General features: G+C 48.4%; 1 protein-coding gene across 13 annotated transcripts in view; it reads right to left on the bottom strand.

Annotated features, from left to right (window-relative positions):
• The window catches only part of RIMS1 (regulating synaptic membrane exocytosis 1), a 1,970,833-nt gene that overhangs the window by 782,160 nt on the left and 1,174,897 nt on the right, over nt 1-13,776 (bottom strand). For all 13 annotated transcript variants that reach the window (XM_086926498.1, XM_086926484.1, XM_086926488.1 and 10 more), the window contains one exon: nt 1,303-1,456. In XM_086926498.1, the coding sequence (XP_086782624.1) occupies nt 1,303-1,456 (154 nt within the window). The remainder of the gene's footprint in view (nt 1-1,302; nt 1,457-13,776) is intronic.

The raw sequence follows: 13,776 nt of genomic DNA, 5'->3' as shown, positions 1-13,776 counted from the left end.
TTAAATCAAGCCTGAAAAAAAACAGTGGACCAGAAAACCGTTTTTCCAAGAGTATGTCTTCAATTCAAGCATGCAAATCTATACAACATAGAAGTATGTCTTAGTCGTGCATAGAAATTCACATTTATTGGGACCTACAAAATCATTAGAGCCATGGACAGAAATGTATGTGTACACACATTTTTAGTAGTTGTACTTGTATGAATTGTCCTCAGGTAGACAATCCACAGGTTTAGTACTGGGAGAAAATGTTCCGATTTTGTGGATGTTTTCAAAATTGGCAATGCCCATTCATGACCTTGCATTGGAAATGTCCATTGTGTTTACCCTTATCCTAAATGTAAGAGTAAAGAAAATCTAACCACCTGGCAGAATTTGTGAGAAGGTTTCCTCATAAACTGGATGATACTCAAACTCAGCTTCATCAAGACAAAATTCTGTATTTTCACTGGCAAATACTCCACGCAAATGGGAGCGTGGTGAAAGTGCAACTTGCCATACATGACGGTTCGCCCACTTCAGTTATGTCTATGAACTTATGAACTTCACCTTGGTCTTCCATCTAGCCTTACAGTCTGTGCAGGGCATGTTTATCTGCAGCCACCTATACTACAAACAGAAAATGTTACTTGCCCTGTAACCGTCTTTTTATAGCATGTATAGCTGAAGATTCACATATGGCCTCCCTCCTTTCCAGAAGTGAGCATTGATCATCCAAAGTACTTCCTGTAGATATCCCTTCACAAAGGACACCATTTATTCTGTATTGTTTCACCCCATTGCACTAATATTACACAGCTCATGGGGAAAAACAATCTGAAGTGCAGTCTTTGTCCTGGTACATTGTGGGCTAGAGGAGGAGTCACAAAAAATTACTGTAACTGAAAAGTTGTTTGAACAAAAACAGGTTGCAAACATCTGCCCAAACACTAGATGGCAGGACTTGCAGAGCATGTGTATTTTTCAGCCACACATACCACGAACATTTACCTTCTATAGACACTTTTTATAACTTTGCAGTTCTATATAACTTTGCAGTTGTAATCATGAAATTTGTGCAACTAACTTGACAGACTTTGCATATCATGCTCGGTCTCTATCTGCTCCCTAACTGTATTCTTCTGACACATGGTGACTATCTGCAACCTTTTATTTTTTCCCTGTAAGTGTTGATTTTTCTCAAATGGTTTACTGTATAGCACTCCACTGCATTATGTCTAACTCCATGCTTTCAAAATAAATGTAACAACTGCCTTCTGGTAATTGCCATTAGTCTCATTTTAGCATTTTTAGAACACATACCTCTGTAATGGCACATTTGGTAAACGTGAACGGGTCCTGCCCTGATCGTCTCCGCGGTGAGGCGATACTGATCGTGAACGATGATGAGTTGTTCTTTGCTGTTCTGGCACAGTTAATGTTGTGGATTTGTTTTCTCTAGCATTAGACCTTGTACCTGTCCAAGTAGAAAAACTGTTTTTAGCAACTGGAGTTTCATTTTAATCAAAACAGTCTCTTCCCGTTATGTTAATCTAGATTCCATTTTTCAATGTAAACATTTTAATGCAGGCAAACTTATGTATGTATATATTTATGTTCACATAAATATATGCATGCAAATACATATGGATACCGAAAGGTTATATGTCTATATAGATAAGCATATATCTAATATTGTAGATAAGACATATCAGCATACAAATAAATATATGCATGTCTATGCATGTATTTATAAACTTTCAAATGTAAAAAGAAACATTTTAGGTGTGTGATATATTTGTTTCTACTAATGAGCAATAGAAAAGTTAAAGCTTCTGAAAAATCTACAACTGACTGCGCCAAGAGATTAGGCCAATATCAAACATCTGTATTGTCACTTCTTGATAATACTGAATCTTGAAGCTTTTCTACTTGCTCATTTGTGAGAATTAATGTAAAATATCACTGCCAGGCATGCATGTCTTATTTATGCCAGTTTTACTCAAAAGGTCTACGAAAAAGTTAAATAGACGTATTAGAACATTGTTTTACAACAACAACAGTTTTAGGTTAGTGAAACAAACATCACCAATATGGCATAAATAAAAATGCATGTACATGTATACACACCTGTATGTATATATGTAAAATAAATCACATGCGTATATGTAAGTGTCCTGTTAGTGAAGAATACCTCACCTTTACATTACCACGTCCCTCCTAATATCAATACAATTCACTTGAGGCTCTAATGTTTCAAAAAAACGTTGAATTTATTTTCCTGCTAATTCAAGCAAGCAAGATTCGAAACAAAGCTAAACGTGTAAACTTTCAGAATCAGGATCATACAAAACAGTTAACATGTGTCTTGCCTGCACCCCAAACATTCTTAAAAATACACTGGGGAGAGCGAGGGAGAGTCATAGGTAGAGGTAGGCATAGAAGGAGAGGGGTTTAGGTGGATAAATTGAATAGGCAGAGGTCGCATAGAAAGAAAGTTCACTTTGGGGTCTTCTTGGCAGGTGGAGGCCCTGTGCAACTGCCCACTTTGCCCATGCCTTAAAGTTACTGTGGCTGCTCCTTTTGGTAGAAGCACCTATGCAACTTGTTTGCTGGAGTAAAAGGTGTGTGTGCATTCCAAACAAAATGATGTCTAGGTGGGGAGTAAAGCTGTTTGCAGTTCCTACATGAATATGTACAGATGCTAACTAGCCCTTGGGAAATTTTTAATATCGCTAGTTTTATAGTTGCAGCAGTTAGAGCTAGGAGCTTGCAAATTTTTCTGTATAAATTCTTCAATTTATATTATGTCTTTTATATTTCATTGCTGAATTTTTAGAGCTGTATTTTATTAATTATGGATTTTGAGTGTCACATGTTTTGTACGTGTTGGGTATTTTAACATGCTTTTGATTTTGAATAATCAAATAAAGTGATTTTGACTGACAGACAGAGTAGTCAAGGTTCTATGAGCTGCAAGTAGACATAATATGTGCAATACTTAACTCAACGGTGTAAGCCTCCCGTGACTGGATAATGACACAGTTACTTCTAATGGGTTTCCCACGTCTGGGGAAAAAAGTTTCACAGAGTGGAGCGAATCAAAGTGGAAAGAGTGAAATGAAATCAGTAGAAATTAGGACGGAATTTAAAAATGGGGTGGCAAAGCATAGCAATCAATAATGCTTTACTTGATTCTGATATGTGGGAATGCAAATATATACTCTATGTTGTGTAGTCTAATATATACTAAGTCAACTAAATGTCTTGTTAAAGTCACTTACATTTAAAAACGCAGTCGACTGAAAGTGTTCTGTGGTAATTAATCGTTCGTGACTATCGCAGAGGGTTGCAAAGCAACAAGGTATCTGAAAAGTGTTAACAATGGGCTTCTTACTTAAGGATAAGGTTCAAGGTACCAGGCAACTGTGTGAAGAGGTATTTTGATCACTAGTAGAGTGATGCCAGACCTACTGATATATCTGAATACAATTGCCAAGTTGCGTGTTCTATAATAATAGCCGAAAGTCATTGGTGATCTTTGTGACGCAATAAATATTTGCAGCTCGTTAAGGTATATACACAGTCCATGTGAGTTGGATCATAATGGAAACAATGAGTCAATTGAAGATCCTAAAACGGTCTTATTCTCTAGTATGCTTGGACGCATGGGTGACCGAACTGTTCCTTATAGTGTGGGTTGAGTGCCATGTTTCACATTCTGCCAATCATAACTGAAACACCCTAATCCACTCTAACCTGTTTGTGGATACACCAAGAATACAAGAATCAAAAAGACAGCTAGTATTACCACGTATACCCAAGAATGACCCATATGTACTCTTTCACACTTCTCCCTGCTCCTCATATTATAAGACTGCTTTCCCTGCTAGCCGAAAGCTAAAAACCAGAGCACCATACAATGGCAGAGAGAGTACAATTGGCATTCTTGACATTATGGTTATGCGTACAATGCTTAACTATTTTCTTCTATACCCACTGCCTAGGAACTGAAGCTTCATGTTACAAAATAGAAAAGAAAAAAAGCTTAGGACGAAAGTTCCTTAAATGTAATAAGCAATTGAAACCGAAGATGTACTATTTATTTACTTTTACATATTTACAACACACAAAAAAAGGGGAAAAGTGTGTTGAATGGCAGAGATAAGAAGGGGAGAACAAGAAAAAGTATGGGGGGGGAGAGGAAAGCTATCCAACAAATCACCTGACCACCCTGCACATAGTAGAGGCCCTACCCATTCTAAATTCAGGCAAAGCCAATACTCCCACAACTAGAAACCACAACCAGTGTCTTCTAACGCAGATTGAAAATCATTATGCGCTAAAGAGTAGGAAACTTCTTTGCAAAGGCAAAAACACAAAATCATAACGGGAGCAACTTCAACCACCCATTGCCTCTTAGTTAGCAGCTCCTGAATTTTTTGACCATCATAGCAGTAGAGATGATTCTGGCCATGCTTTCGAATCCACAAGGTTGCAGGCTCCATGAGGGAGACACAACCACCTAGCTTCTGGAGTGCTGGAATATGCTCCCAAAGCTGCCAGCATCTCACCACAGTTTGGTGGCAAAAATCTGAGTGAACATGCAAGTCGATGCCACATGCTTTAACTGGCAACTTAGGAGTTGCAGCTCGGAAGCTCTCTTGTCGGAGGATAAAGTTTCCAATGTAGGTAAATAGAGCCTGGGGGTTCTGAGAAGGCTTACTCGAAGATCTGAATGGAAAATAATATGAATGCTTTCCCAATTACTCAAAGAAGTGAGGGCTTTTTGGGGCAGGTGTACAACAAGGTCCCTAGGGTCATCACCTTCCGCACCAACCGGGATTTTTTTTTTTTATATTTTCTGATCTTGTTTTCTTTTCTTTTTCGGGAGTGTATTACTTTGGGTTGGCAGTATCTTTCACAGAATTTGGAGTAAGTGGGGAGCCGGGGCGCTTGCTGATTTCAGTAATGGGCCCTAATGAATTATATTATAAACCCCCAATGGAAGGTATATTTGCCCTTGGCTCAATATGGCGTAGCTTGGGGGGGTTGATTCACCTGTATGGGAACGAGGGGAGTGGTCTGGGGAGGGTTTGGGGTCAGAGGGGTGGAGGACATGGAATTTTGGTTGTTATTAATGCAGAGCATTTAGGGTGTCATTTCTGGCAATGCGATTTTGAGCAATTCTGTTTGTGGCAAAATATATATGTATTTTATTGTTAAGGAGTACATTTATGGATGTGGTGCATATCAATTTATATGGTGGAAAAGAAGCTTGTGGATTCCGTGGTTCAATAGTAATAATCAGTAATGGCGGCAGTCCTGGCCAGCAGCTGCACCCTCTATCAAGGAATATTAATGGTTTCAAGTCGCCACAAGTGTAAACTGTCACCGGAAGAAATCAAAGTTCTTAAACCATAAATCTTCTGTCTCTAGGAAGTACATCTGTCGCAGACCAAGGGCTCACTGTTAATATTACTCTTGGCATTGCATTTATTGTGGCTTTCCTGGTGAAGGCGCTCTGTTCACCGAAATGCGCGTAGATACTATAAAGATCCATCACTGAATAAAAAGCACCTACTTGTGTATTTCATTTTATTGTACTTCTGATTTACTATTTTTTTTAAATTGTAATCAGTCTACTTTATGAGTATAAGGACCATATGTATAAGATACATGGCTTTGTTTCTTGTATGCATTTTTCATTGTTATTATTGTCGGTAGAATTGTGACATAATTGACTCATAAAGCCCTTCCTAATTGTGTATGAATACAAATGATTTTCTACTGAAAAATGATTCACACTGAGTATATAAATATCATGTTTTTAAGCAAAAAGGACTTTTATATTTAATAGACCCACAGTTGCCTAGGCAATTTTTCTTCAATAATTGTATTTTCCCTGCTCTAGGAACATATGTTCGTAGCAAGGGGTCCTTCTATCGAACATTATATGCTGGGACATTCACCAATTATTTCCTCCTATCTATCTGCCATATATTTATTTTCTGTCTCACTGGCTAGTCTGGTTTTGGCATATTTCTGGCTTTCTAATGAGTCTCCTGATCCATGGATCTGGTGTGAGAGAATTCTTGAGCATAAGAAGGTTGCAGAGGGAGCTAATCGAGAAAGATCCTTGGAAGAGAAAGCTGTGCGAGATTTGGGGTCCCTGTTCGGAGTGGGTTGGCTGCCTCACAGGACTTGTTTGCCTAGTTCCCCTTTTCATTCTTCCTCCACTGTGCTCTGCTCCACCTATGCACTGCTATGTATTATATTGTTTCATTCTGTCTTTCTTTTTCCATTTTTTTAATGCTCTGGAAAATGTATTATCTTCATAGCTGATTTGCCTTCTTACAACCAATGTTGTTGGTTTAGCTTTGCCACTAATTTTGCTTTTACCATTTTTGCAGCATAAGTGATTTATTGTGTCCCCTTGCTTTTGCCATTTGTTGCTTTCTTTGTCATTCCAAAAATTAATAAAGATGTAGTAAAAAAACAACACCACCAAATTGATATATGATGTTTCTTTTGATCGGGGGGCGTGGCTAGCAGCCGATGCAGACGGTCGCAGCCTAGCGAGGCTCCCGACCCTCTGCCCATAATCCGCCGAATCATCCTTTTTTGGACCCGGGATCCCCGTGAAAACCGAGTCGATCCCGCAAACGATACCAAGGTCTGTCCCGATCGGAGTGGCGGACCGCGGGAATACCCGCAAAGGACACTGCAGGACGGAGATCTCCCAACCCTCGGGGCACAAGATGGCGGCTGCCTGACCTGCGGATACAAGAAGACGACCGCGAGTCCACCCGTGGGGTCATACCGCCCGAGATAGGAGAGCGGGGCAACATCGGACCACCGAGGGGAGGCGGCGGCTGCCCAGTGGACCGGCGAACCCTGAGGGCGGTGTGCGGCTCGTCCGCGAACGCAGCTTCGGCGGGGCTCCGCCCCCTCGGCGAGGCAAGACCTCCAGTCCCCGGCTTTGCGACCCATGCCTCCGGTGAGTGTTGCCTGATCCCTGGCCCCGGCGGATTGCACAGAGAGAACTGCTTCGCGACGGGACTGGTCCCCCGGGGACGCTCCGGAGTCTCTGGACGGGGAGCCAGCCCCAGTGCACCTGAGCCCTGCCCGGGAGGCCTGCTGTGCAACCGGGTCTTGGGGCCGATGATTGGGATCCCTGCCCTCATCTGCACAGTGGCGCTACGTTTGGCGGAGGGCCCGGGAGGGGCTTGAATCCATCCACCGCATCATCACATTAGACCCAGGAGGCACTGGGGCTGAGAACTTCTGTGCGCTGGGGACTGCATCCTTTCCCTTGGGGGAGCCCAGCTGAGACTACTTAGGGCCGCCTGGGCCCCGACCTCGAGCTGCGTGAGTTGCGGGCGCAACTGCTCTGGAAGCTGAACGCGACCGGCGGAGACCCCCTGAGACTGCTGCGACCCGGCCTTGTGCTCTGGGCGAGACACGCCGGGGGATACCGGCACGCTGGCCTTGGGAGCTGGGACCGACCACCTGAGCCCACCTGCCCACCCTGGTACTCTGGAGAAGCGCCCCCCGCCTGCAGGACATTGTAAATTTGGGGAACTGGTCGGGGCTTGACTACTCCTTTTATCCGGGGGAAGGCGGCTCCGACACGCCACTGCTGCACGGCGCGGACACCCCGAGGAGGAGCTGAGTGTGGTGAGGAGACCGGAGCTTGCTGCACGGACCCTGAAGCGGACCCCTAGTTCTAGGGGCAGTAGAGGCGCACAGAGTGATCCCAGGGTGTTATCCCCACGACTGGTGCCGACCTGACCCCCACGGATCTCCCCTGAGGTAGCATTACACCACTGGACGTCGAGCCTGTAGCGGAGACGCCGAGGGGCCGCCGGCCCGCCTGTTGCCGGGGTCAATGACTCTGCCCGACCGGCTCTGGAGGCCCGAACCCGCTCGGAGGGTGAAAGATGGGGAAGCCTAAAGGACCCAAGGGAGAAGGGGGTCCAGCCACGGAAACACCGGACGACTCATCACGTCCTCCCATAGAGCTCCAGCAGATGCAAGACCGGATTCTAGACGCCATTGCGGCCACGAAGGAGGCACTGCACCAAGATATTGGTCAGGTGGCGACGGGGTTGGGGCTTCTGCGGGCGGACCACGCAAAGCTGGCGGACAGGGTCAAGGAAACAGAAGACGCCCTAAAAGATGTTGTACCGGCCCAAAAATCGATGGAGGGACGGCTCACGGACGCACTGGAGCGGATACAAACCCTGGAGAGGAGGGCAGAGGATGCAGAAAAACGCAGTCGACGGAATAATGTGCGTCTGGTGGCCCTTCCGGAAAAAAAAGAGGGCACGGACATGGTGGGTTACCTGACCGACTGGTTAAGAACTGTGGTTGCCCCGGAGGGCCTATCTCCCTTCTTCACCTTGGAGCGGGCGCACCGCGTGCCTTCCCGACCCCCGCGTGAGGGCCTGCCGCCCCGCCCAGTGGTCATCAAACTGCTCCACTACAAGGACAGGGATTGGCTCCTACAGCGGGCCAGGGACGCAGGCCCATTTCAAATAGATAACAGCAGGGTCACATTATTCCCAGACTACACGTTCGAAACCCAGAGACAGCGTGCATCCTTCCTCTCCATCAAAAAGGAATTGCGTACAGAGGGGCTGCAGTACTCCCTGCTGTTCCCGGCCAAACTCCGAGTGATTATAGATGAGAAGGCGTTGTTTTTCGAAACATCTGCAGAGGCATGGACTTGGTGGGACACCTACAAAGCGGGAACGGACGGGGCCCGGTTCCGGGAGGAAGAGGAGCGCCAGGGCCACTCAATCAGACGATCACGCAGGCTTCGTAACCGCGGCAGGGGCCCCAGACGACCGACGACCTCGCAAACGGAGGAAGAACGGAGGGCGGCACTACTGGCGGTGAAAGAGGTGTCGGGACCGGCACCAGCCCTATCGGCTATAGACTCGGCCTCGGAGGCCCTGGCTACGGGCTCGGACACTGACTTGTCGGGATTGGATGGCGCAAGGGGCCCGAAGGTCACACCGCAAACTTCGGGAGAGATCATCGGACCCTGACAGCTGTCTACGATTTTGGTGAAGTATGACTCTGAGGGCGACGCCTCCACGAACACTGGGACAGACCACTGTGAGACTTTTCTTTTATGAATCACATTGGGTATTATAGGGCGGAGAGGCTTGGGGACGGGGTTGGACAGGGTTAGTAGCCAGTTCACGTACCACAGGGCCCATAAGGCCTCCGTGGTGTTTACCACGGACTACAGAGTTTAGTGGGCACGGTTGCTCACAGGTTTGGATGGGAGCGACTACTTTGCAGTTGGGTCCTATTCTGGGGGTGGGGGGGCCTGGAGAAGTTGGGGAGACTCGAGGTGGGGTTTGGGGTGGGGGGAGGAGGGGGGCGTTGGGGATGGGAAGGGGTGGGATGGTGTCTGGTGTCCGGATGCGAACTGATATTGGGCTGCAGCGAATAAGTTGGGGCAATGGCTAGTATGGGTTCGCTGAAATGTGTGTCCTGGAATGTGCGGGGATTGAATTCAATGACAAGAAGGCACAAGATACATTCCCACCTTGTTCGTAGAGGGGTACACATCGCCTTTTTGCAAGAGACCCATTTAACTAAAAAAGAGGGGGTTGCTTTGCAGAGGAGATGGAGGGGTCACCTGTTTCACACCACATACTCGGCGTTTGCTAGGGGGACACTAATTTGGATCAGGGCGGGGGTTCCCTTCCAAGCCACTAGGCACACTGTAGACCCTGACGGGAGATTTGTGGCGGTTGAGGGGTTACTCAGGGGTCGCCAGATTGTTCTCTGTAGCGCCTATGCGCCGAAAGTGGAGCAGGCTTCGTACTTCACCAGGTTGTCCAGGCTGTTGGCCTCTTATTTAACTGGGTCGGTGCTGATGGGGGGGGACTTCAACTCTATAGAGGATACCACCTTGGACAGATCGCACCCACCTCTGCAGGCATCCCCAGTACACAGACTAGCGAGGCACAGATCTACTTGGCAGGGGCGGTGGGACTTGACGGACGCATGGCGCGCACAGCACCCGGCTGAGAGGGATTATTCCTTCTACTCGGGCATACACGACCTTCATGTCCGCATAGACGCTTTCCTGTGCTCTCACTCGGTTATTCCGTCGGTTGCTCGGACGGAGTACCTGGCACGAACGGTATCGGACCACAACCCCTTGCTCCTCACGCTAGCCTGGATGAACGAAGTCTCACCGATCCCGACGTGGCGGCTTCGCCCAGACACGCTAGATGACCCACCGTTCAGCGGAGCGTTGGTAGAAAGGATCTCCCAGTACTTTGCAGAGAATGAGGGAACTGCTTCCTCTAGGGCCGTAGAATGGGACGCGCTAAAGGTAGTGGTGAGGGGGCACTGTATTGGGAAATTTGCGGGTGCGCGGCGGACGCTAGTGGATGACCTGGACAGGGCTGAGCGAACCCTGCGAGTGGTGGAGAAGCAGAGGCCCAATCGCCCCGATTTGCAGGAAAGGGTATGTGCCGCGCGAGAGGCAGTGGCTGTTGAAGTGGAGCGCCTCCGTAGTTTCGATTATAAAACATACTTAACTAAGGCGCTTGCTGAAGGAGACAAGACTGGGACACTCCTCGCCTGGCTGGCTAACCCCAGCAGAGGCGCTGTCCCGATACTGTCAATGGCGAATGCGGATGGCACTTCGTCCAACTCCCAGCCGGACATATTGCGTTGTTTCAGGGGGTATTATGAACGGCTATATGGGCGAGACCCGGTGGATCGAGCCGAAATGGCAGACGCCTTGCTATCGGAGATCCAATTGCCACACCTCGAGCAAGAACAGGCAGAAGCCCTCGGGGGCCCGATTGAATTAGGGGAAATTAGAGGGGCCATAAAGAAAATGGCGCGCAACAAAACGCCGGGAGTGGATGGACTACCAGTGGAGTTCTATAGTAAATATATTGATATCCTAGCACCGCGACTCCAACTCGTATACCACGAGGCGAAAGAGAAAGGGGAGTTGCCCCGCTCGATGCGTGAGGCGATCATGATTCCCCTATTAAAGCCGCGTAGGGAAGGCACTGATCCGGCTTCGTACCGACCTCTGTCGATGCTGACGACAGATTATAAAATACTGAGTACTATCCTGGCCGCCAGATTAATAGCCCACATGCAGGACCTGATTCACAAGGACCAGTCGGGCTTCATACCCACCAGAAACACGTCACACAATATCCGCAGGTTGCTGAGGCTTGTGGCGGATCCCCCACCACTCGCCAGAGCCCCTATGGTCATGGCGATCGACATAGAGAAGGCCTTTGACAGCCTGGATTGGTGCTACCTGTACAGGGTGATGCACTGTTTTGGCATAGGTGAGGGCTATGTGCGATGGACGAAAGTGCTCTATGCGTCGGTTGGAGCCAGAGTACGAATAGGTGAGCTGATATCAGATCCCTATACAGTGCATAAAGGCACTAGGCAGGGCTGTGCGCTCTCCCCCTTGTTATTTGCCCTCGCGATGGAACCGTTAGCGGCACTGGCCAGGAGAGGAATCTATTACCAAGGGCTGGAAGTTAGCGGGATCCACCACTACATATCATTGTACGTGGACGACCTCCTGCTGTTCCTGGACAATGCAGAGGAAGCGGTGGAGGGGGCGGAGAGCCTTTTGGCGCGATTCGGGGAGGTCTCGGGCCTGAGAGTGAATTGGGCAAAGACATGCCTCTTCCCACTCCGGAGAGCGGAGCGATGTCCCTGGGCCCGCCCCAGGCTCCGCTGGGAACCGGACTGCCTCCCTTATTTGGGGGTACAGGTCTACCATGAGCCCGCAGATCTACTGGAAGGCAACATTGGCCGCTGTATCCGTACATTACAAGGGAACATGACCTTTTGGGCCACTCTTCCGCTGTCCATGACAGGCCGGGTATCCCTGCTTAAAATGATAGCCCTGCCACGATTGTTATATTTCTTTAGGACTCTCCCAGTGTGGATACCGGGAAGCGTCTTTCGACGCCTGAAGTCCCAGGTGGTGTCCTTTCTATGGGGTACTGGCAGGCGGAGGATAGCTTTAGCGACCCTGACCCGCCCAAAGAACGAGGGCGGACTTGCGGTCCCGGACTTTGAACTCTATTACTTAGCTGCCCAGCTGCAGTTTTTCACACAAGAAGTGGCAAGGGTATACCGGGGCCCGGAACAGGAGAGGGACACTGGCACCCCCCGCCACGTATTGGCGTATATTACCCTGCAGCAGAAACTCATGCTCGGGGGATTGTCCCAGGAAGAACGGACGCTGAGGCTCTGCTGGAATCGCATGCAGAAGCGGGCGGGTCCCGGTCATCCATACGCGCCTGAATTCCCACTAGGTATGCTGACGGCATTTCCACATGGTGGCGACTGGTCGAACCTCCAAGGTTGGGAGGAGGCTGGCCTGCAGATGGTGGGGGACCTATACATTGATGGGGTGCTCGTGCCGTACCAGGCCTTGCAGGAGCAATATGACCTTCCAAGGGGTGACTACCTTTTGCATGCGGCCGTGGTACGCGTGATCCAGGCGCACTGGGGGGAAGGGCTGCTTGAACCCCCAACATCGCTAGCGTGCCAATACACGATGATGGCTGCAGGGACGATCAAGGCAGTCACATGTCTGCACTCTAGACTACTCGAGGCTAATTTGCAGCCCCTGACGCGTCTAAAAACCCAATGGGAGACGGACCTGCAGAGGGAAATCCCGGACACGACGTGGGCTCAATTAGTTCAGAGAGCCAGGAAAAGCACCAGAAACGCCCGCTTCCAATTAATACACCTATACATACTCCATAGGGCCTACCTAACCCCGCATAAAATATCACAATACTTTGGCACGGTGGACGCAGCGTGCCCCAGATGTGCGCTTTTAGGCGCGGACTTATTGCACATGCTAAGTGGCTGTCCACGCCTACAAGACTTCTGGAGGGAAGTGGGCGACACCCTGAATGAGGTCACGGACAGAGATCTGCAATATGACAGTGCGACTACACTCTTACACTGGTTCCCACAAACACGCAAAAATAAACTGACGAGCAAGTTTATAGACATGGGCCTACTTATAGCGAAGAGGGAACTCACCAGGGGATGGAAGTCAAAGGCGGCGCCGACACACCGGAAGTGGCTGACTGAATTTCAGAAATGGGCGGCGGCAGAGAGCACAATTAGATACCAACTAGCACGACGGGGGTCGGACGAGAGAGCTCAGGAAACAGCAATGGCATGGGAAATCCTAGTCCAAGCACTCAGGGACAATGCGGTGGAGAGCGAGGAGGAAGGGGAAACAGTAGACCCCGGGGTCCTGGGGGTGGCGGCGCCGATCCTTGCGCCTACCACGGACACACACACTTAAGTATTCACTTCAACTTCCGTAGCTTACCCACATACTTTAGTACACTACTACCGGACACAGGCACTGGACACCACAGAACACCGGAGGGGAGGGAAGGGCGAAGGGGGAGGGAGGTATAACACCCCAATGATACCGAGACTAACAGTATACACTGACCGGATGCTGGAGGGGGGGGACCTGTTGGGGGAACAAAAAAGTTAAAAGCAGATGGCGGTTGACCACTAGAAATGCCTACACTGAGTAGTGATGAGAATGCACTGATTACGCTGAACGCCACCCGGCCTCTGGGATGCGGGTTATGAGGCTGTGTACATACTACTTAGAAGTAATGTGAGAAAATGGGGTCCTGCATAAACATAATTACTAATACATTGTAATGTTCATATTGGAATCTGCAATAAAAAAAATTTACAAAAAAAAAAAATGATGTTTCTTTTGATCCACAT

The sequence above is a fragment of the Lissotriton vulgaris genome, chromosome 6 (genome assembly GCF_964263255.1).
Source record: "Lissotriton vulgaris chromosome 6, aLisVul1.2, whole genome shotgun sequence".
Taxonomy (NCBI): Eukaryota; Metazoa; Chordata; class Amphibia; order Caudata; family Salamandridae; genus Lissotriton; species Lissotriton vulgaris.
This window is presented reverse-complemented; position numbering and strand designations above follow the sequence as displayed.